The sequence below is a fragment of the Mobula hypostoma genome, chromosome 12 (assembly GCF_963921235.1).
Source record: "Mobula hypostoma chromosome 12, sMobHyp1.1, whole genome shotgun sequence".
In the NCBI taxonomy this organism is placed as follows: Eukaryota; Metazoa; Chordata; class Chondrichthyes; order Myliobatiformes; family Myliobatidae; genus Mobula; species Mobula hypostoma.
Genome location: NC_086108.1, coordinates 81,006,499 through 81,034,202, shown reverse-complemented (window position 1 = coordinate 81,034,202; position 27,704 = coordinate 81,006,499). Strand labels below are relative to the sequence as shown.

Genomic DNA, 27,704 nt, shown 5'->3' with positions numbered 1-27,704 from the left:
TGCTGTTCTTGGGATGTTATTTTGCTCCATAGCTTTTTGCTATTCCTTGCGTTCTTTACTATTTCTTGATGTCATGTGGAATGAGTCTGTAATTGTCTGAAAACTTCTCATAAAGGCTCTGAGATAGATCATTCATTTGATGTGTGTCAGATATTGGGACCTGTAGTACTAAAGGTGGAGATTTTCTTTGAGCCTCTGCCTCTGGTACCTTTTTCTCAATTTGTGACCATGTTGAAGGGCTACAGTTTAAGTATGATTGTGAGATTGCTTGGATCTGTCCAGTGCATGATCTTTGTCTTTTGAACATATTGGTCCTGTTGTACTTGCTATTTGATATATGCCCGGCGCAAGTGAGTTCATGCCCTGTCCTGATAGTATTGATAGCATGAAGGATGCACTGGTCCATGAGGTGGTTTACATTTCTGCTGGTGGTCCACGGTGTTTCTTTAATACCTTATTTTGAGTTGCAAGGTTTGTTTTAGGTTTTATCCTATTTGGCATGATTTTAACATGAAGGGACTGTCACTAAGGACTGTGCATTGGTCTCTTCTATCAGGGTCGAAATGGACAGATCTATCTCGTGCAGACTGAGGACAAAATCAAATTTATTCTTGTCTGTTCACTTGCTGCCTTCTGCAAGTGCAAACTGACAGTTCGTGTTTCAAGACTCAGTCATCTTAGTCAAGGTGGTAGCTCATCTCCAAATTAGAGTGCATTCTGTGTTTTGCTGATTTTAGTGTTTTCAGATAATAATGAGTGGTGTCCGGTATTAAAATGGAGGAGCTTGACAAAATTTGATTCTGTGAATGGCATTGCTGTATTTGTATGTGGGACAATTCTCCCTATTTAGACACTGCTGATATTTTTAAGAATTGTGCAAGGTTTTCTAAGGTGGGAGCCTGAATTCAGTTCCTCCGTCATCAACTAATTGCCTATATTTTAAGGAAAATACTTTAAACATGTCAAACTGCTTTTGAATGGATGCTGAATTTAAGAGCTAATAATGTTATTCTGGTTTGGAGGAAGGAAATGTATTTTGTTTTCCCATTAATTCATTTTTGATATGGCATCTTTTTTTCATAGGGATGGTACAAGATGCAGGTATAACTGAACTGAATACTGAGAAATCTTGTGTAAGAGTCGAATGGCTGGAGGATTCCGTTAGCAAAGCCAAAGATGTAAGTCTTCTGCCAAAAGCAAATTTTCCATTTTTGGAGATAGTGTTGTTCATTTCTGATTATATAGTTTTCCATGTCACATAATGTAGTTACTGAAAGGAAAAGTGCACATTATTTTCCCAACAACTACATTGGATCATTTTTCCTCAATAAATAAATGAACAAGTATGATGTTTTGTTATTTATTTAATTGGGTTCTCTTTATCTAGCTTTAGGAATTGTGTGAAGGTCTGATCACATTTTAGGTCATATTTATGCAGAAATAGAGAAAATTTAACAGGTTTCAGAAACTTTCTAGCATCACTGTATATGGTGCTGTATTCGTTGCTAGTCTTCTACACTATCCACATCTTGACCAATCTTGGTATCATCTGCAAATTTACTAACCCACCCATCTACATTTTCATCCAGGTCATTTATGTACATTACAAACAGCAGAGTTCCCAACACAGATCCCTGTGGAACATCACTAATTACAGACCACCAGCTTGAATAAGTTCTTTCAACCACTACCCTATGTCTTCTCTGTGCAAGCTGTTTCTGAATCCAAGCAGCTAATTCGCCATGGATCTCATGCATCTTCATCTTCTGGATTAGTCTCCCATGAGAGACTTTGTCAAGGGCCTTACTAAAATTTATGTAGACAACGTCCACTGCCCAACTATCATTAATCTCTCTCGTCACCTTGTTTAAAAACTCAGTCAAGTTGGTAAGACACGACCTGCTCCACACACAGCCATGCTTATCCCATGTTTTCCTTTCAATTAGTTTTATGTTTTGGAGTTACAAAACATAACAGGAAGAGCTGGAATTTGATAATGCTTTTGGGAATTTTTTGCTTTCTCCACCCACCCACTTCCATTGAGTTATGGCATGATAGGAAAAGGATTAAAATTGGTTTGGATGTTGATGATATAGGGGACAAGCATTAAGGCATTTACTGAGAACTTGTGTTCTCAGTATTATGTGTTGTTATTATTTATTATTTGTCCAGTTTGTCTTTTTCACATTGGTTGTTTGTCAGTCTTGTGTGCAATTTTTCATTGATTCTATTGTACTTTTCTTTTATTGTGGATACCTGCAAGAAAATGAATCTTGGGGTAGTATATGGTGACATGCAGTACATATTTTGTTAATAAATTTACTTTAAACTTTAGTCTTGGGATAAAGACATCTGTACTGTTCAACTCCATAAGCATGGCCAAATTATATGATATGTGGTCAGCATTTGTGCAAAGGTTTTGTATTGATTTAAGTGAGCTCTGAATATATTTCTTTTACCTTCAGATTGACATTGAAAGCTTACTAATGTTAAATCCTAACTTAGTAGAAAAGATGCCACCTCCAAGCGTACCAAGAAGGAACACACGGGTAAGTTTTAAATTTTTGGCTCTTGGAAAGTATGTTTATCTTAGTTGCTGTATTCTCCTTATTTTGAATGGTAACTCATTTTCCCATAAAGATATGTGGAGAAAAGTGTTGCTTAAGAGCAGGTGTAAGTCAATCGATTCTGGAGTTATTTCGTGATTGAAACAGTAAAACTGATAATCTAATATCCCACCATTTGGATGTTCTGATCTTTCAAATCTGCCTCAGCAGTTGATGCTTGCTGTGTTCCCAATTTACTCGCTAGGGACCCAGTTCTTGTGCTCCCTTTTGACTCTGGCATCAAAGAACCGAGCGTGTCAGGTTGACATTTTTACTTGTATGAGCTTAAATCCATTTATCAATCTTCAGTAATATACTTTAAAAGAATCTATCTGAATTATGAGCTACTATAAGTATGCTCGAATTTTTTTTTTTAATTTCTTGGAGCATCAGTTAGCTCTGAGAGATTTTCTTTCAAGTGAAAAAAGCTGAGTATCTGAAATTGGTTGGTGCAAATGAAACCGGTAGCAAAAAATCTTGTCTTTCTTAGAAGTGTATATAACAAGAGAGTGCAGGTTTAAGGTCAAGTGTGGGTAACTTAGAGAAAATTAGGAGTTTTTTTTCCCTGTCCAGGCCTGACATTTTTGTATGGTAACATGCTGAATAGCTGTTCACACAGACACTTTGACATTACATAACTGCATCCCCATTTTAGACTCTCTTTTTGACAAGAATTGGGTTATGCTATAACTTTCTCAAACAAGCTGACTTGGATATTGTTTTATTTTATTCCTGCAGCATTAAATTTCTAGTGGTGCAACTTTTGCTGTACAAGGCAATGCTGGTGAAGCTAGCTTTTGTGGACCAATTCCAGTTTGGGAATTAAAAATAAATTCTCGCTAATATATTTTGGGATTTTAAAAAATTGGAATACATCTACAATATATTTGTTGGGAGGAAAAAGAATAGGTAATTTTATGGACATTTTCTTGGGGGCAAAATATTTCATTGAAAGCAACAGCTTTTCATGTGTTTTGCGTATCTAGCAGGTATGAAGAAGTGTTTTTTGATCTCTTCATTTGATTATTTGGGGATTGCTACATTAAAAAATAGTGCAGTAAATTTTACCAGTGGTCCTGAATCCCATCATGACCACTCAAAGTAGCTCACTTAATTTCTTTGCTTTTTTTTTTCAAACGACCATTTTTTGTATTTCATATTTCAAATTTTTTTGTGTTTTGGAAAAGAGTAGCTTTTCTTGCAAGTTAAGTTAGTTTCTTAATTATTTACAATAGTCATGAGCAGTCTTTATTTTCATTCTAATTGAAACTGATTCTTGAATGTGTCATTAATAATGTGGAATAGTTATTTGAAATATCTTTTTAAAAAGGTAGATATAAGATTTTACTTGCCCTTCCAGTTACCACAACTAATTGTCTCTTTTAGGTCCCAAGACGTGAATCAGCTCTGCCAGTTCCAAGGAATGGGACTGCAAAAGAAAGTGAGTTGAAGTTACTTGAAATTCAAATGTGCACTATGTTTTGCTTTATCATTTAACAGCTAGGGAGGGAGCTAGAAGATATTTCGTCTCATGATCAAATGGTTTTGTAACATCCTATAATAGAACAAATTGATATGATCTATGAAAGGAAGTGGCTTAAAGTTCTACATTAATGCATTGAATTTTTTTTTACATCATCAAAAAGAATTCCTTTATCTGATAACTGCCTCTTTTAAAATCAGGTGAAATTGTTTTGAAGGTGCATTTAACGTCAGAGAAATGTATGCAATATACATCCTGAAATGCTCTTTCTTCTCAACCATCCATGAAAACAGAGGAGTTCCCCCAAAGTCCCCCCCACCCAGCTCCCCTCACCAGCAAAAAAAAGAGCATCGGCACCCACCACCAAGCACTCAAGCGTACAGTAAAGACACAGACTTGCAATACCCCAAAGACTACTCATTCACCCAGTATTCGACATACCACAGGGTCTCTCTCACTAATAAGGGAGAAAGAGGTGTCTCCATTTCACAGCAAGGGGGGAGACATAACAAACAATTTGCTGGTTTATGATGTTAAAAGTCCATTGCGTCACTTTTTCCAAGCTCTGTGCCCAAAGATCTCTGGTCTCTGGGCACATGACCAGAGATCTTCCGACTCCCACGACACACCAATCATAGTCATACTTTATTGATCCCGAGGGAAATTGGTTTTCGTTACAGTTGCACCATAAATAATTAAATAGTAATATGTAAATTATGCTGGGAAATAAGTCCACGATCAGCCTATTGGCTCAGGGTGTCTGACCCTCAGGAAATATATCTCCTGCTGGGACACCGACCTTTGATCAGCCTGTCTCCAGAGCCACAGGGTCCCGGGCCTCCAAAGTCAAGCGAAGCTCTTAGGCCGCATCCTTGGCATGTCGGATAACGGCCAGTCGTGAAACCCCGAGAGCGGGTCCCATTCCCATAAAGAACCAAAGTCAGCGTGTAACTCCAGGTCAGGGTCTTCAAAAGAACCCTGAAAGGGAAATATAGAGATATAAAAGATGGAAATAAAGCTGTTTCCATGACAAAGGAGTCGTCATTTAGTGCCATCATAACTAAGCTCCACCCTCTTTGTATACAAGACGTTAAGGAAATTAACAGAAAATAATGACGATAGTGAGCTTTCAGTCAATATTAATTGCTCCTTCCATTTAGTTATCTTTTACATAAAACTGATTAACAAACTTAGTGCCAAGATTGGAGAAAGGATGCTGATTAAAATATGTTCCTTGGTACAGCTTGACAAGAAAATTTCTGCATTAGTTATTTTATAAAATAGATGGTAACCTCAGCTCCGCATTCCCCATTATTCTCAATAACAGTTCATCAAGTTTATCAAGAATCTGTCAAAGGCTCTCGTCCACCATTCTTAGAAAGCATTTCAAAGACTGAGCCGTAAGAGAATTTCATTCCGTCTGTGTCTTAAATAGACATGCTCATTAACAGGTTCACTTAAGTGAATATGGAGAGTGCTGCTGGTCTTGGTATGAAAATACTAATCTGCTGGTTTTTGCAGATAACAGCAAAATATTTTCACTCCAATACTGGCATATAACTCAGAAAAACAAACTTATTTGTACAATCACAAGCAAGAGAAAAATCTGCAGATGTTGGAAATCCAAAGCAACGCACACAAAATGCTGGAGAACTCATTAGGCCAGGCAACATCAATGGACAATAGTAAACAGTCGACGTTTCGGCCTGACACCCTTCATCAGGACTCTTATTTGGTACAATATTTTTATGGCTGATTGGCGAATCCCCTTTACTGGACTTAGCTGCTATTATTCAGCCGTGACATTTCCACATTGATTAGTTCCCCAGTAATCAAATAGTCTGATATTTGTATTCTCGAGTTTTATGTACTGAAGGTGTTTTTGTTTGAGAATGACTGATAGATTAAGAATTGTACTCTTGCCAGAAGTTGGCAATCTCAGGCAGGAAAAGGCATGAGAAAACATAAATTGACCTTCGAATAGACAGATTCTATATCAAATATAATATTGGTGTCCACTAAAATATCACTTGGTTTTTGTAGCTATCACTGCAATTGGCAGCTTTAAATTTAGTATGTTTTTGTCATTGGAAAATAAAGGTGTCAGATTTGAGTGGTATGATTAAATATTTCCATCTGAATTTCAAACTTTTCCTGAAAGGTCTCCATTTCCAAGAACGTTCAGACTTCATTTTGCTGGAAGTTTGTATCTTTGCTCTCCTGCCGGATGATAGCAGTAGCTTTTGGAGAATCAACAATGAGTTTATTGGATCTTTTGTACGCTTTGAATTGATTTCATTGTTGTGTTTGAAGCAATGTTAAATGTTTCAGGTTTCCCCAATGAAATGAGATCTCATACGTTTAAATATAAATTGAAGTGCAGTTGACTCATTTGTCTGTAACCAATTAAGATTGTGGAAGGGGTGAGAGAGTTGATGAATTAATTTTGTGTGGAATCTAATAGACTTTGTTTATCTTTTCATGTGATGAATACTCTAGAACCTGTATTTGATGGTGATGAAGGTAACACTAATGTTACTATTTACTAAACTGCACTTAATTCACATCTTTATCTTAATAACTTTAAGGTAGTATAGTATATGCAATTCTTGAGGTATTGCTTCCTTTTAAAATTTTAAACTACACAAATTTCTGCGAGTTTGAAGACCTGACCATCTCACTTCCAGTTGACAGCAGATTTAATTATTTGTCTGAATTGTAAGTCTAGGGTACCGGTGTGTTTCTGAAAGCTAGTGCTTAATGAGCTTTAATTCATTTTCCTCCTCATTATTCAGTTTCTACCTCTGAGGTGAAGGCTTCCTTTTGTTTTGGCCAGTGGTGCTTTCAGTTGAGAGAGTGTGCTATAACAATCCACTAGAAGACCGGCACTGGTATCACCAAATCTTATTAAAAGTTCAATATTTCTTTCTTTTACAATACTTTTATTAATTTCTACATAGAAGAATACAGAGTCCAAGAAAATACATATTATAAAACAAAAGAAAAAATATAATAATACCAGGTACATTATATTGAATCACATTAACAAACTCCTTACCCTATACAGGTTTCCCCCCGCCATCCAAAGGTAGAGCGTTCCTATGAAACGGTTCGTAAGCCGGAATGTCGTAAAGCGAAGAAGCAATTACTATTTATTTATATGGGATAATTTTGTGAGAGTTCGCAGACCCAAAAATAACCTACCAAATCATGCCAAATAACACATAAAACCTAAAATAACAGTAACATATAGTAAAAGCAGGAATGATATGATAAATACACAGCCTATATAAAGTAGAAATACTTTTCCATAATCATTACTGCACTGCTCTCCATAGCGAAAATCTCACGCAAGCACTTTCGGCAAAAACCGGCGCAAGCGCTCTCGGCAGAAAATCTCTCACAAGCGCTGTTGGCAAAACACTCTCCAGTAACCTTTAAACTATGAAGCTGCCAAATCATACCAAATAACACGTAAGATACACAGCCGATATAAAGTAGAAATAATGTATGTACAGTGCAGTATCACTTACCGGAATTGGGACAGCGCCGAGCACACTGATGATGGTGTGTTAGACTGAGTCATCAGAGTTTGGGTGATGCAGTGGTTCCCACCCTCCAGGCCGCCGACCGATACTGATCCGCGAAGCATGCAGGGGTACAGCGGTAGCCGGGAGGCACACAGCACATCTTTAAGAAAAAAGCCAAAATAAACAAGCTAATTAATTAGGTGCCGCCTGGCACGTAAATGTCGGCCCAGATCAAAGGTGATTGCCGATTGCATTGTCTCTGATCTGGGCCGAGAATTACGTGCCCGGCAGCACCTAATTAATTAGCATGTTTATTTCGGCTTTTTTAAAGATGTGCTGTGTGCCTCCCAGCTATCACTGCATTCTCAACGAATTGGTATCTGTCCGCGGCCTGGGGGTTGGGGTGGTGGGACACTGGGGTGTCATCTCATCGTTGTCTGCTTCCATTAGGGCAGGCAGCTCATCTTCTCCTATGACTGCCTGCCTCGATGTCGAAGATCGAGGTTCGTTGTCTGTTGTGGCTGATGTGGAAGGCTTGCTTGACTGCTGAGCCTCGCGCATTTTTAGCTCATACAGTTCTTTGTAAGGACTCAAACCATCTTGCAAATATCCCCTAAGCCGACGTACCCTTTCAAACTTAAAGTCGAACTTTATCATTGCAGCGAAAATCTCACACAGTTGCTTCACGTTCAGTTCGCTACTGCATTCGGTTTTGATTGTTATCCTTTCCTCTTCCAATTGCATCAACTCTTCATCTATCAGTTCTTGGTCATGGGATGCCAAAACCTCTTCAACATCATCTTCGTCAGCTTCCACAAGCCAAACTCACTTTGCCCTTGCTTCGTTCACCACAATCAAAACGCTTAATTATGTCTAGTTTTACGCTGTGTAACACCCTTACGAGCTCTTTCAGGCTTTTCCAATACTGTAGAACTCATCTTGCTAACTGCTGCTCACAGGCACGTGCTTAAGCAATGCCGGTGAGAATGCCGTTCCGAATCCGGGAGAGAGCGGCTGCTTTCTTTTCGTAACAGTGAAAATACCTTCTGAAAGCAAAAGTAGGGAACTGAATGTAGGTCGTTCATAACAGTGAGGTTTCGTAAAACGAACGTTCGAAAAGCGGGGGACACCTGTATTCGTATAGATTAGATTAATTCATATGTTAGAATATGAACAATTTATATTTTTTTAAAATCTATACCCCACTACTAAAGTCAAAGCTGTTTGGTAAAGAAAAAAAAACCTTATCAGATAGTGAAATATGCTATTAACCAGCTTCTGTACTTTAACAGGAAATCAAAGATTATGAAAATAATTTAAAAACGGCCCCCACAAATTTTGAAAATCTTGGTTAGAATCAGAAATTGAACAACGAATCTTTTCTAAATTTAAGAATGCCATAACATCCCGTAATCACTGAGCATGGTTAGGCGGAACAGCGTCCTTCCATTTAAGCAAAAGCGCCCTCCTAGCCATAAGAGAGAGTTCAATATTTTATTCCATGTATAAAATTTCATTCAAAATTGTTATATTGATTGAATTTCTGCTGTTGAAGTGAAATGATCAGATTGCATGAATATCAAACTCCACAATAATAATGGGGCAGTTTGTTGGTGCTATTGGTATATTAATGGTCATTGTCAAAGGTGATGGCTGGGTTACAATGGGATTGTTAGGTAACAGAAGTACTAATTTGGTCTCCAGGGTTCTGGTGCAGCATTAGGTATGAAAAGGAAATTGGGTCATTAATCAAATTGATTTTAGCTGTTTTTTTCCTTTTTTTAAAAAAAAATCCATGTAAGATTGCTGTAGTTTAAAAATGACAATTGTACATAGAAATGTTTGGCCTGGGGTTTTATAGTGGGAGGGTGGGGAGGACCCTAACTTTATATGATTTTATTTTGGGTGCTTTTTCCTTATTCTTATGAATTATATATTGGACACGATTGTTTTGCACTGTATAAATCTCCATTTTGTTGATGGTTTTTTCTGTTGCTGTATTGTAGAAACGCATAAAAAATTAATTTTTAAAAAATGACAATTGGGTTGGAATCTAGGCTCACAGATGCTTTGTTCAATATAACTTGGATTGATCACCAACTTTATGGAAAATCATTGGTATATTGTATTGTCCCCTGGGGTAAATGTGATTAGTTACTTGCTGTTTGTTTAAAACGTGGTATATTTTTCTACATTTTCCAAGTATCACGTCGGACTCGTTCACGAGCACAAGTTGCACTGGAAGCACAAATTATGCCTAACTTGAGATCAGCTGAAGTAGACCCTGTAAACTGCAAGAGCGTTGCTACAGGTAATAAAGACATCAACAAGTTTGTTTAGATTTTAAATGCATACTCATACTGTTGTTGTTGAATGCCGTCGAGTCACTGTGACCCTATGGATAGTGTAGTTGGCAAGATACAGAAGTAGATTGCCAGGCCTTCTGCACAAATACTGCTGCTGCTGTCCAGGTTGGCACCCAGCTGGATTCAAACTTGGGATCATCCGCCTCGAAGTCCAGTGCTGATGCCATTACACCACCGACTGGCCCAAATACTGTAGTCCTCAATTAATTGATTTACTTTGAGTTGTTCTCAAAATGAGATTATCTGACTTGTTTATAGCCTTTCAGATTGATACCAGAGTCCCAGATTTGTCACAGCCTGAATAATATATAATGACTAGAACTCCTAATATTTTCATGACAACAAAGAAATGTTGCTTGGTTAAGTTTGTCAAGTTGTCCCAAAAATGATGAGTTTGTGGAGCTGGGTTACTTGGTGGTACACTTCAGTTTTATGACTTCCGTCCAGAATTTATTAGCAATCACCAACATCATCCCATGTAACATCAGCAACCTCCACTTTAAAGTAAAAATCCAACTGCCAATTGTTTTTTTTAATCCTTTTTCAATCAATCGAGCTAGGTCTGATGCTTTACCAGAAAGGGTCTGACCAGCTGGGTGAATTGTATTGGGGTTAGTCCATGTTCTTCATAAGCCACTAGCAGTGTAAGCAAAATCTGCCCATAATGTGTATGTAACATACTACTCATTATAAATTACTATTCATTGCACATTTAGACTGAGACATAAGGTAAAGATTTTTACTTATCATGTATATGAAGGATGTAAGTAATTAAGTCAATTCAATTCAGTTCAATGTAACTTCCACTACCTAATTGAAGTTCCATTTGATTGCTCAATGTGCTACATTTACATGTTCCGTGGATCACTAAGTAAATACCACTTTTTTAAAATTATCAGTGTGTAATTTGCGATTTTGATTTGCCCTTGTGTTAACTTTTTAACTGGTTCATGTTGCGTGTTAATGGTAAAATCCTAGATTAATAAAATACTTTGCAGGAAGAAAACCTACTTGTATAAGAGAGACTGAAAAGATTAAGAGACAGCGAGAAAATAGACTAACTCAGCTTCAAGAAATAAGAGAAAAGCGTTTACAGGTAGGACCCCATTCAGATATGCAAACATGGTGCAAATTGAATAAATACTACTTTACTGGAATATAAAACCAACTTCAAAGTTTGATACTTTAACCAGAAAAATGCCATTCCTTTCCAGGATTTTGACCTGACATTGGTTCAGTTTTCCCTTTTTTCTTAAAAGGAAACATTTTCTTGCACTTTCATTTCACCACCTGAGATTCCTATTTTTTGTGTGAATTGCGCAAACTACATTTTAAACTGGGTTCTTCCATCTGTGTTGGTTACAAGCAGGATTTTGTTTAAACCTTTTTAACAATTAAGTATCTAATGTTTTAATTATTATAGGAATATGACACCAGCAATCCAAACTGGGAGTTCATGAAAATGATTGCAGAATTTAGAGCAACACTAGACTGTTATCCTCACCTTTCTTCTTCAGATCCTGTGAGTAATGATCTTGTATCATATTCATTGATTTAGATTTAATGGCTATTGATGAAGGAATGGTGCTTACCACTAACCGCTAAGAAACCTGATCTCAAAGATCTGGTGTAGATTTACCACCTTGCAATAAATTACAGTATGCAGCTGTGGAATAGCTGAAATGCATCTTGATCTGTGCGTCAAAATTTCCCAAAAAGGAAAGACCAAACATACCTTGGGTGTTACTTCCGAGCTGACCATAGCTTAGTGATCCTGACAGTAACTTATTGGGATCTGTGATTTGGGCCCATTTCAAAAAAATAAATAAGTAATGAAAACCGCAAGATACAAGATTTGGAGTGCTATTTTCATGTTTGCCTTTTCAATTCTTTCAGGTTGAGTTACACAAAATATGTGTCTGTGTTCGGAAGCGACCCCTCAGCAATAAAGGTTTGTTCAGCACTGAATAGGAAATTTTCAGACCTTTTAAGAGACAGTGGTGCTCTATAGGCTTTGAATTGCTTGTAATCTTTTTTTTGTCAGCACTTTTTTTCTTGCATGGGACAGAAGGAATTTACAACTTTTATAGATCTGACAATTTGTAGACTTCTATAGAAGTCAGAAATATGACTCTGTGGTATGTTGTATCCACTTTCTCTCAGAAATTGCACAATGCTGATCTTGCACTTCATTGAGATTTGAATTCCAGTAAGTTGTGAGAAAAAAGCAAATGGATTTAGCCTAATTAAGTGCATGTGCGTAGATAGAGTATAATGTGGACAAGTGTGATGATTATTTATTTTGGTAGCAAGAATAGAAAATAAAGAATGATTATCAGCATTTGAAATTCAGAAATTTGGATGATCTTTAAGCTGAATCTGAAAAGTATTGTGCAAATACAGCAGCTAGGGAAATAAATACCATTCGGCTTTTGTAAGAAGGCAGTTAAAGTACAAAAGTAAAGAAGTCCTGCTTCAAGTGAAATTTTGAATGCAGTTCTGGTCCCCTTGCCTTGTGACAATGCTAAAGAACTATCACTGAGTAGAGCAGCAAACCAAAAGTGCAGGAGATCTGCAGATGCTGGAAATCCAGACCAACACACACAAAATGCTGGTGGATCTCAGCAGGTCAGGCAACATTTATAAAAATGAATAAACAGTCGGCGTATAGGGATGAGACCCTTTATCAGGACTAGGTAAAGTGGAGTCTGAGTCTGGATAGAGCAGGTCTACTCTCATCCATTAGAATCAAAGTGATGTTGAGGCATGGAAGGTTCTGAAAGGACAAGAGGTAATGAGCAACAGGACAAATGCAGGAACATCATTTCTATAACTGGTGAGAAGACATTTATATGATCTGAGCATAAGATATCAGACACTAAGGTTGAGAGTTTTCTTCATTTGGGTTTTGAATCTTTAGCATTTTCTACCCCACGGAGCTATGTTTGATCGGTGGTTAAATCTGATTAGATCAGAGAATAAGGACCAATGTATTCCCTCTCTCCCAAAAAAATTCAAAGTGGAAGATCAATGATATAATAATAAATCTTGTCAATGGGCAGAACCAACTTGAAGAGTCATCTGGTCCACCCACTGCTGCTTCTGTGTCTTAGTTTTGTCTTGTACTCTTAATCACCCATGGATCTAGTTTCTAATAGCTATTGATTAGTGATTCGTTTTAGAATTTTTTTTTTTAAGAATTTTCCTTGGGGTGGACAGATTGGGCTCTTATTGGGGTGGGGGGGAAACAAAAGGCCATTCTCAGCACATATCATTTTTTAGGGAAAGAAGAGATGCACCTCATTGAATATTTTCTGAATTTACTTTTATTCCTGCTGCATTACCTCTTGTCTCAGACAGATGATGCTATTTTTATTTAAAAATGCTTGTATTCAACTTAATCATCACACCTGCTGTAGATTAGAAAGTTGGAGTTAAAACTTAGTTTGGGTATCCATTTAATAATATAAAGCCTATTACTTTCTGGCCAGTGAGGCAGGTATGGTAGGCGATTGTGATTGTCTTAATTGTCAACTTTGTCTAATTTAACACTTGTCTAGTTTAATGATCTAGGCGAAGGGTCTCGGCCCAAAATATCAACTCTTTATTCCTTTCCATAGATGCTGCCTGGCCTGTTAAGTTCTTCCAGCATTTTGTATGTGTTACTCTAATTTAATGCTAGTTCATTTTATTTCCTTTACTATTAATCATTTCTTTACCAACCCTAAACAAAAAAGTTACCGACTGTTGGTTTTGGTGTTTACTTATGTCACAGATGCCTCATTGCATTATTTCATCCCCTCTGCCGTCAGACTTCTGAATGGACAGTGAACCCACGAACACTACCTCACTATTTATTTTGCTCCCTTTTTTGCACTAAAAATTTTATATAAACTGTACTTAACATGGTTTATTTTATTATCTATTGCAATGTACTCTACCGCAAAAACAACAAATTTCACAACATATACCAGTGATATTAAACTTGATGTTAATTCTGAAAAAATCTACCATAGATCATAGTATCATACTCAAGGTAATTTAGAGAGGGAATACTCTGCTGAATGATCAAAAAGAATATTTGGATCATTATATCCACTTCCAGACATCACCTAGATTCAATTGTTAACATGGTTTGGCAAAAATATATCTCAAACTTGAGTATATGAGAATGTTAAAAGGCATGGACAGAGTGGATGTGGCAAAGTTGTTTCCCATGATGGGGGAGTCTAGTACGAGAGGGCATGACTTCAGGATTGAAGGGCGGCCTTTCGGAACAGAAATGCGAAGAAATTTTTTTAGTCAGAGGGTGGTGAATCTATGGAATTTGTTGCCACGGGCAGCAGTGGAGGCCAAGTCATTGGGCGTATTTAAGGCAGAGATTGTTAGGTATCTGAGAAGCCAGGGCATCAAAGGTTATGGTGAGAAGGCGGGGCAGTGGGAATAAATAGGATAAAATGGATCAGCTCATGATAAAATGGAGGAGCAGACTCGATGGGCCAAATGGCCTACTTCTGTTCCTTTGTCTTATGGTCTTATAATGGAGAAGATGTTGGCACATGCTATGTTCTGATTCTGGTCAGTGGTAAATTGGATAGCTTCAATGAAAGTGTATATACCTTCTACATTTTCTTACATTATTGTTCTTTGGAGTTATTTCTATAAGTGATATTTAAGCAGATGTACCATTTTGTCAAAATAGTCATGATATTAAGCTAATGTGTTAACCTAAGGTACAGTTATCTCAAACTACATGGAATTTTATAGGCCATATCGTTTTTCTTCCATTCAGTTGTGTTCAAAAAGTAACAATATTGTTTTTGTTTAAAAAAGCAGAAGTATTTGATCAAGACATTGTGTGTTAAGAAATTTCAAGTTAATCATACTAGGTTATGCTTACACTTGTACAAGAGAAAATAACTTGATCTTGCAGAGTTTAACTAACCTTTATTTAATCATCTTTTTAAGGTTTAGCTTGAATTTTTTTTTACTTTCACAGAAAAATTGAAAAAAGAGATTGATGTTATCACAGTTTCAAGTAAAAATGTTGTCCTTGTGCATGAGACAAAGATGAAAGTTGATCTCACCAAGTACTTGGATAACCAGCCCTTCAGATTTGACTATGCCTTTGATGAATCAGTTACAAACGAAGAAGTATACAGGTAGTCTAAATTTGGTTTTGAAGTTGTTCATTTTGAACAATACTATTATCACCCTTTCAATGAATGGGTGATCATTAAAGATATTTTCACTGATGGGATGTGTGTAAAATGAATAAGATACTGAATATACTGTGGTAGAAGTGAGTCTTGAACCATGAAGGTCTTCATCTTAGGACCTCATGTCTGCCCCCTTTCAATTATAATTTCTTTAAATTTTGTATCAGATTTAGTCATATAATATTTTAAATGCAATTTGAACCTAGGTTTTGTAGCTATATTGCCAAACTTACCCTTCCACTATGGTAACTTTGCATAATTCTTCAAATTAAAATGTGATTGATATGAAGGTATTTAAAGTTTTTAAAAGATTTGCTGTTTTGATGTTATGGCATATGGTGCTAAAACTTTAATTTTGCATAAACTGAGCAATTATTCCAGACGCTTATTTCAAATGCATTGAGACTTCCTAAGGCCTGGTCTATTTTATCAAATTATTTACCTTGTTCTTTTGCTACTCTGACCATTATTAAAAGTAATCTGACAAACCAAAATGTGCAATTTAATCAAAGAAAGAACCACTACATCATTGTTTCTGATTGAATGCAATTGCAGTATTTTTAAATGATGTACTGTTAGCATTGTAGCAGAGAAACAAAAATTTGTTTGGGACCAAAATAAATGGGGAATATTGAGTTCGTGCATTTCAGTAGGAAGAAAAGGGTAAGGCTAAAGTGTAGTCTGTGGATTATGAGTTACGAGGCACAATGGAATCTATGTGTACAAATTATTGACTCGAACAACAGATTTACAAAGTCAAAGAATGCAGTAGGGCTAAATTCTTCAACTAAAACAAACTAGTTGTGTTCATCAGACTGTATTTAAAATCTCTCTCTCTGGCTATCCATCCCATAGGATGATGATGGTTCCTTTCAGTCAGTTAGTGGGGTTTACCCAACTCCTCAGAAAGAAACAGCGTGTGCATGAATGGATTTTAGATGAGTACGGGGTTGCACAGGTCCAGACCCACCCTCTCAACATTCCCTCCTGGATCCAGTGGTTTGGTGGGGTCCCAGGCGGCTGAGGAAAGTTCTGTTGCAGTGAATGGCCAGACCAAGCTTCGATACAAGGGATGCCCTTTTCACGCTTCACGGCAAGTGTTTGCCAGATGGCCATTGACCCTACGAGAGGGTTCATCCGCCCTTTGACAGGTCTTGTTTTTCATCCTGCAGGGTGTCTAGCCACCCTCCTCACCGGGCAAGCCTAGTGGGGGAGCCGGTTTAGTCGCCGACCAGCCGACCATGCGACAGCTGGTACTGGGTTACATGGTACCAGTAGCACTCAGACGAGTGACCTGACCCTCGTATGTATATTACAGCTGAAATTTAACAAATTTTGGATGTTGTGATGTGGATGTTGATATTCCTTAGAATGGTAAAGATCAGAATACATACATTTAAGAGTGATATGTATAGAAAAGAATCCAGTAGGAAGTTGTTGATATCAGCTTGCAATGAAATATATTGAGGCCATTTGGGTCTTAAATTGTCACATAGATTGGTTGAGTTTAATGGCTGTTCTGTAATGCAATATTTGGGTACTACTGTCTGGTTCTTGGTTTACCTGTCAGGTTTGAGAAAGTTTATTTTAGCAGTAGTTGTTTTAAGAAAGCCTGGGTTATACTGAGAATGATGTAGCCATAGTGGTCTACTTGCATATGAAGCTGTATCTAAGTACTGAACTGCCTGTGTCTGAATCCCGATATGTCAGGTCTGTCGGGTTTGGGGGTGGGTAGACAGGCTTTGGTATTGGCCCATTTAACTGGTGGCCCCAATTAACTGATGTTTCATTGAAATAGTTAAAAGGGAATAAAAACAATAAACTGACAAATTATATATTGAAATGAATTACAGAACAAATTGAAACTCTACCAATAATACTGCAGTACTATAGTACTGTATTGGTTCCTAATACTTATCAGAGGAATTCATATAGAACATAGAATAGTACAGCACAGTACAGGCCCTTCAGCCCACAATGTGCCGACCCTCAAACCCTGCCTCTCATATACCCCCCCCAACTTTAAATTCCTCCATATACCTGTCTAGTAGTCTCTTAAATTTCACTAGTGTATCTGCCTCCACCACTGACTCAGGCAGTGTATTCCACACATCAACCACTCTGAGTTTTTAAAAAAAAACTTTCTCTAATATCCCCCTTGAACTTCCCACCCCTTACCTTAAAGCCATGTCCTCTTGTATTGAGCAGTGGTGCCCTGGGGAAGAGGCGCTGGCAATCCACTCTATCTATTCCTCTTAAGATCTTGTATACCTCTATCATGTCTTCTCTCATCCTCCTTCTCTCCAAAGAGTAAAGCCCTAGCTCCCTTAATCTCTGATCATAATGCATACTCTCTAAACCAGGCAGCATTCTGGTAAATCTCCTCTGTACCCTTTCCAATGCTTCCACATCCTTCCTATAGTGAGGCGACCAGAACTGGACAGAGTACTCCAAGTGTGGCCTAACCAGAGTTTTATAGAGCTGCATCATTACGTCACGACTCTTAAACTCTATCCCTCGACTTATGAAAGCTAACACCCCATAAGCTTTCTTAACTACCCTAACTACTTGTAAGGCAACTTTCGGGGATCTGTGGACATGTACCCCCAGATCCCTCTGCTCCTTCACACGACCATGTATCCTGCCATTTACTTTGTACTCTGCCTTGAAGTTTGTCCTTCCAAAGTGTACCACCTGACACTTCTCCGGGTTGAACTCCATCTGCCACTTCTCAGCCCACTTCTGCAACTTATCAATGTCTCTCTGCAATCTTCGACAATCCTCTACACTATCTACAACACCACCAACCTTTGTGTCATCTGCAAACTTGCCAACACACCCTTCTACCCCCACATCCAGGTCGTTAATAAAAATCACAAAAAGCAGAGGTCCCAGAACAGATCCTTGTGGGACACCATTAGTCACAACCCCCCAATCCGAATGTACTCCCTCCACCACGACCCTCTACCTTCTGCAGGCAAGCCAATTCTGAATCCACCTGGCCTAACTTCCCTGGATCCCATGCCTTCTGACTTTCTGAATAAGCCTACCATGTGGAACCTTGTCAAATGCCTTACTAAAATCCATATAGATCACATCCACTGCACTACCCTCATCTATATGCCTGGTCACCTCCTCAAAGTACTCTATCAGGCTTGTTAGACACGATCTGCCCTTCACAAAGCCATGCTGACTGTCCCTGATGAGACTGTGATTCTCTAAATGCCCATAGATCCTATCTCTAGATCCTTCCAACAGCTTTCCCACCACAGTCATAAGGCTCACTGGTCTATAATTACCCGGACTATCCCTACTACCTTTTTTGAACAAGGGGACAACATTCGCCTCCATCCAATCCTCCAGTACCATTCCCATAGACAACAAGGACATAAAAATCCTAGCCAGAGACTCAGCAATCTCTTCCCTTGCCTCATGGAGCAGCCTGGGGAATATTCCATCAGGCCCCGGGGACTTATCCGTCCTAATGTATTTTAATAACTCCAACACCTCCTCTCCCTTAATATCGACATGCTCCAGAATATCAACCTCACTCATATTGTCCTCACCATCATCAAGTTCCCTCTCAATGGTGAATACCAAAGAGAAGTATTCATTGAGGATCTCGCTCACTTCCACAGCCTCCAGGCACATCTTCCCACCTTTACTTCTAATTGGTCCTACCTTCACTCCCGTCATCCTTTTGTTCTTCATATAATTGAAGAATGCCTTGAGGGTTTTCCTTTACCCTACTCGCCAAGGCCTTCTCATGCCCCCTTCTTGCTCTCCTCAGCCCCTTCTTAAGCTCCTTTCTTGCTTTCCTATATTCCTCAATAGACCCATCTGATCCTTGCTTCCTAAATCTCAAGTATGCTGTCTTCTTCCACCTGACTAGATTTCCCACCTCACTTGTCACCTACGGTTCCTTCACTCTACCATTCTTTATCTTCCTCACCGGGACAAATTTATCCCTAACATCCTGCAAGAGATCGCTAAACATCGACCACGTGTCCATAGTACACTTCCCTGCAAAAACATCATCCCAATTCATACCTGCAAGTTCTAGCCTTATAGCCTCATAATTTGCCCTTCCCCAATTAAAAATTTTCCTGTCCTCTCTGATTCTGTCCTTTTCCATGATGATGCTGAAGGCCAGGGAGTGGTGGTCACTGTCCCCCAGATGCTAGATCTAGTATGGCATTCCCCCTAGTCGGCCTGTCAACATACTGTGACAGGAATCCGTCCTGGACACACTTAACAAACTGCCCCGTCCACACCCTTGGAACTAATCAGGTGCCAATCAATAGTAGGGAAGTTAAAGTCACCCATGATAACAACCCTGTTATTTTTGCACCTTTCCAAAATCTGCCTCCCAATCTGCTCCTCTGTATCTCTGCTGCTACCAGCAGTTTCAAGTTTCTTTTGACTGTAAATGAACAAAATCAGCGCAGACACCTTGTGCAGATAATGGACTGCCTTCATACAATGCTGTTGATTGCATCCTCCAAATCTTCATTTTCATTGCAACATTCAAGGTGATTGTTGAAACCTTCACATTCTTCTTAATTTCTGACTTGAAGTAGTGAAATAACTATTTCACTAGCTATTTCTGACATCTCCAAGCCTAAATGCTTGAAACCACAGTGAGCAAAACCATTCATAATTTTGTTTCTGCTTATTTGCTACCAATTTAGTGGCAAAAATCACTGCTTTTTGAACATAAACACAGGCAACTGATGCTAATTAAAAACTGTTCACTCAAAGCAGAGTGTAATGTCTAACAGCCACACAAACACACATGACTGACGCTAGTTAGAAACTGTTTGGCAACAGTCCAATTAAATAGCATAGTGTCCCAAATAAACAAAGGAAATCCCAGCTATTTTCTCAATTAGTTTTTCTTTAATATTTGTCCCAAATAAGCAGCTGCCCTGATTAACTGATGACCCAATTAACCAGAATCCACTGTAGTTTGATTCTGCAATAAGGTCTCCATGTTTTTCATCCTATTCAAATAGCCCCTTGAATTTGGACAAAGTTGTGTATGCTAATAAAGTGCACTGTTTTAATTTTAATTATTTTTAATCACAGGTTCACAGCAAAGCCTTTAGTACAAACCATCTTTGAGAGAGGAATGGCTACCTGCTTTGCCTATGGGCAGACTGGAAGTGGCAAAACTCATGTGAGATACTATGCATATGTTATCTACTCTAACATGGATTCCTTTCTGTCGTTTGCCTTTTTAATTTAACTGTAGATTACTGTAGATTTGTACGGAGATTTGTATGGAGTTGCTGGACTGTAGACATGCCTCTGGATGTTGTCACACTTCAGTTAGAAATGCCACCAGTTAACGATTGGAGATGGAAATCTCCTCTGCAGCTGCTTTGTTTGCCCTCTTGTGGAAAATGGGTGAAATCCACCTTGGAGAGTTGTCTGTTCATTTCACTGCAGAGTCACTTCTGATCTGTATTTGGAACGATGTTGGAAAGCTGGGTCTGAGCACTAAGCATTTTAAAGAAAGTAATTTAGAAGATTGGAAATTGGAGCATAACCCTGAAAACACAAGATGTGCAGCTTCTGGCCTGGGTCGTGCTAGATCTGACTCTTATTCTCCCACCCCGCCCCCCAAAACTCTCCTTGAGCAGCAGATACCAAAATTCCTATCCACCCAAACAAAATTGCCCTGGTCACCCTTGTGGCCTTTTTTTTACATTTTGTAATAATTGGAGACTTTAAGGCAGTTCAAGTACATACTAAAACACTTGTGAAGTTTATTACGTATGCAAGCACGAGGAATTCTGCAGATGCTGGAAATTCAAGCAACACACATCAAGGTTGCTGGTGAACGCAACAGGTCAGGCAGCATCTCTAGGAAGAGGTACAGTCAACGTTTCAGGCCGAGACCCTTCATCAGGACTAACTGAAGAAAGAACTAGTAAGAGATTTAAAAGTGGGAGGGGCAGGGGGAGATCCAAAATGATAGGAGAAGACAGGAGGGGAAGGGATGGAGCCAAGAGCTGGACAGGTGATTGGCAAAAAGAAAACTGTTTGCTTTTGCTTAGATCTTCCATCTAGTCTGGCAATCCCATTCAAATGAATAGCTACTCTGAATATGTATTTCCAGCAGCAGAGCATTCCACAAAGTAATGATGTTAGAGATTCTGGAGAGAGGAGCACTAGTTAGACCTTATCTGACCTATAGATGTTTCACTCTGATCTGCTTCAATGCTTAAATGAAGGATGAGAGGTGACTTGATAGAGATGTACATAATGGTGAAAGGCACAGTTTGAGTATATAGCCAGATACTTTACGCACTCCCCCCCCCCCCCGGGCAGAAATGGCTAATACCAGAGGGCATAAGTTTAAGGTGACTGGAGGAAAGTATGTGTGGGTGGGGGGGGTGATGTCAGGTATATTCTTTACACAGAGTGGTCGGTGTATGGAACATCCTACCTCAGGTGCTGGTAGAGACAGATACATTAGGGGCATGTAAGAAACTCTTAAATGGGCACATGGATCATAGAAAAATGGAGGGTTATGTTGTAGATTAAAGAGTTGTCACAACATTATGGACCAAAGGGCCTAACTGTGCTGTCATGTTCTGTACAAGTTGCCAAAACCAGATCCTTTATATTCCATATATGATCTGACTGCCAGCTATTAAAATTATCTAAAGACTTTAGAATATTTATGCAAGCTTCTGATATTTGCAAAACAGCCTAAAGTGATTCAAACTCCATTTCTTAAAAAATGCAGCACCAGTGGCGAGGACCAAGGGTGACAGAGGACCACTTTACAGGACTGCTTTGAGTCAGTAGACTGGACAATATTCAGGGATTTCTCTCGGAATCTGAATGAATACACCACAGTTGTCACTGAGACCTGTGATAATGTGTGTACCTTCGAGAACATACTGGACATACTCAAACCAAGAGCTGCGGATGAACCAAAAGATTCCTAGTCTGCTGAGGGCGGCATGGTAGTGTAGTAGTTAGCACAACGCTTTACAATACAGGCGACCCTGGTTCAATTCCCACCACTGCCTGTAAGGAGTTTATACATTCTCCCCATGACCACATGGGTTTCCTCTAGGTGCTCCAGTTTCATCCCACATTCCAAAGGCATACGGGTTGATATGTAAATTGGTCATTGTAAATTGTCCTGTGATTAGGCTAGGATTAAATAGGGAGATTTCTGGGCGGTGTGGCTCAGAGGGCCTATTCCGCACTGTATCTCAATAAATAAACAAATATGTGGTATTCAAAACCAGTGACCCAAAACTATACAAGAAGTCCAAGTATGAGCTACAGAAGACTATTTAACAGTGAAAAAACAATTTTGATTAAAGTTAGAGATGGAATCAGATGCATATCAGCTGAGGCAGGGTTTGCAGACTATTACATCCTACAAGGTGAAACCTAACATCATGGATGGCTATGATGCTTTACTTGCAATTAAGCTCAACACCTTTTGTACGTGCTTTGAAAAAGAGACTAAAACTACACTTGTGCAAATCGCTGCAGCATCTGGTGACCCTGGGATCTCTGACTCGGAGGCCAACGTCAGAACATCTCAAGAGGGTGAGCCCTCGCAAGGTATCGGGCCCTGATGGTGTACCTGATAGGACACTGAAAACCTGTGCCAACCAAGTGGTGAGAGTGTTCAGGGATATCTTCAAACTCTTACTGCTGCAATCAGAGGTTTCCCACCTGCTTCAAAAAGGCAGCAATTATACCTGTGCCCAGGGTGAGCTGCCTCCATGACTATCGTGCATTTGCGCTCACTTCTACTGTGATGGAGAGCTTTGGGAGGTTGGTCATGGCCAGAATCAACTCTTTCAACTCTTGCTTAAGTAAAGACCTGTACTTGCTTTAATTTGTCTATTGCCACGATAGCTCGGCAACAGCTTCAATTTCACTGGTTCTCCTCTGGGCCTTGGATCACCTGGACAATGGCAATACCTATATCAGGCTGCTGATAATTGAATACAACTCAGCATTAAACACCATCATACCCTCAATTCTAATCAACAATTTCCAAAACTTCTCATAACATCTCATCCTCACTGACAATCAATACGCGTACACCTCAAAGCTGCATGCTTAGCTCACTGCTCTGCTCTCTACATGCATGACTGTGTGGCTGGGCACAGCTCAAATGCCATCTATAAAATTATCACTGGCACAACTGTTGCTGGCAGAATTTCAGATGGTGACAAGGAGGCATACATGAGTGAGATAGATCAGCTGATTGAGTGGTGTCTTCACACCATTGTAATCAATGCCAGTAAGACTAAGGAATCGATTGTGGACTTCAGGAAGGGAAAGTGAGGGAACACACATCAATCCTCATTGAGTGGAAAGGGTAAACAGTTTCAAGTTCCTGGTGTCAACATCAGTGAAGATCTATCCCGGACCTAACATAATGACGCATTTACAAAGAAGGCATTCTATTTCATTAGGAGTTTGAGGAGAGTTTGTATGTCACCAAGGACTCTCTCAAATTTCTGCAGATGGCCCGTAGAGAGTATTTTAACTGGTTGCATCACCATCTGGTATGGAGGGGCTACTGCACTTGATGGTGGAAAAGCTGCAGAGAACTGTAAGTTCAGCCAGCTCCATCATGGATATTGGCCTCCACAGAATTAGGAACACCTTCAAAAGGCGATGCCTGAACAAAGGGCATCCATCATCAAGAATGCCCATCACCCAGGATGTGCCCTCTTCTTATTGTTATCAAAGAAGGGAGTAGAGAAGCCTGAAGCCACACACTCAGTGTCTCTTGAACAACTTTTTCCCCTCTGCCATCCGGTTTCTGAATGGAAAATGAGTTCATGACCACTACCTCACTATTTTTCTCTTGGTTAATTTACTTTTTTATATATACAGTACTTATAATTTGTAGCTTTTTAATGCTTTGCAACAACAATTTTCATGATATGTGCTAATGATATTACTCTGATCCTAATTCTGTTATTAACTGGATAATAAATTCCAATAGAATGGAGTCCTATTAAATGGTGAGCCCCAACCTATTGTATATAAAAATAGGGTGGTGATGGGGAAAACAAGGGGTTGTTATTACCTAAGTCACTTGCATGCTTTTATGTAGGTGTCGTAATGATTTGCAACAGCGAGCCTTGATTCTTAGCTAATTTAGCAATCATTCAGTCAAAACAAAATGTTTCAATATTTCCATCCTTCTTATGTAGACAATGGGAGGTGACTTCTCTGGGAAAAATCAAGACTGCTCCAAAGGAATCTATGCTCTTGCAAGTAAGAAATAGACAAAAATGATTGTAAAATATAATCGTTTAATCGTCAAATTATAAAGTTCAACTTTTCTTCTTCAGGTCAAGATGTATTTTTGCTGCTTGAACAACCCCGATACAAGGATCTTAATCTGAAAGTATTTGTAAGCTTTTTTGAAATCTATAGTGGTAAGGTGAGTTTACAATTTCTGAATCAACATTCAAATAATTTTTTTTGTTGACATACATCTATGTCACCATATACAACACTAAGATTCATTTTATTGCGGGCAATCACAATAAATACAAAAAAAAACCGATAGAATCAATGAAAGAGCAAACCCAACAGGGCAGAGAAGTAAGCAATGTGCAAAAAAATAAAACTGCAAATGCAAAAAAGGAGGGGATAAAATTATATTTATTTATTATTATTATTATTGAGAACATAAGATGAAGAGTCCTTGAAAGTGAGAACAGTTCAGTCATGGGGCGAATGAAGTTATCCCCTCTGGTTCAAAAACCTACTGGTTGAATGGTAATAACTATTCCTGAACCTAGTGGTGCGGGTCCTGAGGCTCCTGTATCACCACCTTCAGAAGAATGAGAGGGGATCTTATAGAAACATACAAAATTTTGAAAAGGATAGATAAGATAGAAGTAGGAAAGTTGTTGCCATTGGTAGGTGAGACTAGAACTAGGGGACATTGCCTCAAGATTCAGGGAAGGAGAAACTTTTTTTCCCTGAGAGTGGTGAATCTGTGGAATTCTATGCCCAGGGAAGCAGTTGAGGCTTCTTCACTAAAGATATTTAAGATACAGTTAGATAGGTTTTTACATAGTAGAAAAATTAAGGGTTATGGGGAAAAGGCAGGTAGATGGAGCTGAGTTTACAGACAGATCAGCCATGATCTTATTTAATGGTGGGCAGGCTCGATGGGCTGGATGGTCTACTATTTCTTATGTTTACATCCCCTGATGGCAGCAGCGAGAAGAGAGTGTGTCCTGGGTGGTGGACGTCCCTGGTGACAGATGCTGCTTTCCTGTAACAGCACTCCGTGTATATGTGTTCAATTGTGGGGAGGATGCTTATCTGCGATGGACTGGGATGTGTCTAATGCATTTTGTGGGCTTTTCTGTACAAGGGCCATGATGCAACCAGTCAATTTACTCTCCCACACATTTATAGTAGTTTGTCAACGTTTTAGATGTCATGCTGAATCTTCGCTAAGTCTTAAGAAAGTAGAGGCATTGCTGTGCTTTCTTCATAATGGCACTTGCGTGCTGGATCCAGGACAGATCCTCTGAAATGATAATACTGAGGAACTTAAAGCTGCTGACCCTCGCCACCTCTGAGGACAAGCTCAAGCACCTCCAGTTTCCTCCTCTTGTAATCAATAATTAGCCTTTTGGTCTTGCTAACATTGAGTGAGAACTTGATGTGGCACCATTCAGCCAGATTTTTCAATCTCCCTTCTATATGCTGATTCATCACCACCCTTGACTCAGCCAATGACAGTCATGTCATCGGCAAACTTAAATGTGGCATAGTACATAGAACTTGTGTGTTAACTGTACCAATGTAAATTGTAAAATAAAACAACTCAGGTTCTTAAAGAATATGGGAATGCCCAACAGAGAGGAAAGTAATATTGGGGTTTATACGGTGCAACAAATATTTGTTTTTAATTTTTTTTGTGGTTCCCAGTCATTATGTAATAACCTGTGTCAATTTTATAGTAAGAATCACCTATATACTGTACATTAATTCTGCAGTTTCATCAGTTAACTTTGCTAGTTTTTAGTGGCTATGGTATATCCACAAATTGGTTATCCCCTGTTTTTAAATGATGATGGAGGTGAAAATGCAGATCAAATTAGTGCTAAAGCCGCAAGGAGAACAGATTTTGTGAAGGTTACCATATCCATTTGGTATGTCAAAAGCTGTTTCAGGAAAGCATTGACTCAAACTATAATTCCTTGTTAAATCTTTAAATTTGCAAGCTGAAGAGCTGGTGTTTAACTGTTAAAGTATCAGCACTGAAGAAAAGAGGTGACTAAATTAAGTAATTATAATTATTCAAATGGAAACACAGACTGACTGCTTTTCTAAATCCTCAAGAGCAATAGAAAAGCTTAGGATCATTCCAAGTGGTTTTTCAAAATATATTCAATTAAGGAGGCTCATTCAGAAAATAATCACAAATTTGCTGTCCAAAATAAAATTAGCAGAGTTTACCGTGATTCCTGTCCTCAATAAAACCATAATTTTGTGTGAGACAGGAACGCTGTCTCATTCAGCTTATCCATGTATGGTTTGAATGACAATTAAACTTGATTTGATCTGGATTTTTTAAAAACGCCATCTTTTATTGAAACTACTGTAACCAATTTGCAAGCAAATCTCAGTTGTATTCTGTATACATTGAATCTTTGAAGCAGAACAAGTGAAAACGTACTTGATATTGTACTTTTCAAATAAATATTGCTTCCATTGTTGGCTATTCATCTGGTTCTCATTTTGAAAATTCTTATAAAGGTATTTGATCTCCTGAACAAGAAAACAAAGTTGCGTATGATGGAAGACAATAAGCAACAGGTGCAAATAGTCGGGCTGCTGGAGCAGGATGTCTTCTCTGTAGATGATGTAATTCTGAATATTGACATGGGAAATAATTACAGGTAACTATCTTCTCTCACCCCCAATTTTTCTATATTCTTTATGGGCAGATGGGGAAACCTTGCTTTACTCTCCTCAGCCCTTGTTGTTTTGTCTCAGAAGAAATTCTGTTGTTAAAACAAAACTTTGAGTGGAAAAGGTATATGGCTCAGAAATGGGCCCTTCAGCTCACCATGCCCATGCTGATCATCAAAGATCTATTTATACTAATTTCATTTACCAGCACTTTTAACCTACTATGCCTTGGTAATTCAAATGCTCATCCAGATTTTTAGAAGATGAGAGTATGTGTATCCACTATCTTAGGCAGTGTGTTTCAGATTTCTGCAAAATCTTTTGTCCTCAAACCCCATGGTCTAGGATACCTCTGCTGTATTCCCATTATCTATGCTATCATGCCTCTCATAACTTGTGGATATCTATATCAAGTTCCCCTCCCTACCAGCACCACTGACCTCCTCTTTCCCAAAGTAAACCATTACATCTTTCCACTGTAATGACACAATTCATCTGGCATTCATGACAAGTAAATTGAACTATCTTTGTTTCTTAATAAGCTATGTTCTAATTGT

General features: G+C 38.7%; 1 protein-coding gene across 3 annotated transcripts in view; it reads left to right on the top strand.

Moving 5' to 3' along the window:
- The window catches only part of kif2c (kinesin family member 2C), a 71,590-nt gene that overhangs the window by 15,041 nt on the left and 28,845 nt on the right, over positions 1–27,704 (top strand). For 2 of the 3 annotated variants that reach the window (XM_063065006.1, XM_063065002.1), the window contains exons 2-14: positions 1,084–1,178; positions 2,466–2,549; positions 3,993–4,047; positions 6,589–6,612; positions 9,823–9,930; positions 10,984–11,081; positions 11,409–11,507; positions 11,882–11,936; positions 14,985–15,147; positions 20,293–20,383; positions 24,417–24,480; positions 24,558–24,649; positions 26,992–27,134. In XM_063065006.1, coding sequence (XP_062921076.1) covers positions 1,084–1,178; positions 2,466–2,549; positions 3,993–4,047; positions 6,589–6,612; positions 9,823–9,930; positions 10,984–11,081; positions 11,409–11,507; positions 11,882–11,936; positions 14,985–15,147; positions 20,293–20,383; positions 24,417–24,480; positions 24,558–24,649; positions 26,992–27,134 — 1,171 coding nt within the window. The remainder of the gene's footprint in view (positions 1–1,083; positions 1,179–2,465; positions 2,550–3,992; positions 4,048–6,588; positions 6,613–9,822; positions 9,931–10,983; positions 11,082–11,408; positions 11,508–11,881; positions 11,937–14,984; positions 15,148–20,292; positions 20,384–24,416; positions 24,481–24,557; positions 24,650–26,991; positions 27,135–27,704) is intronic. The other variant, XM_063065005.1, reaches the window with a different exon arrangement.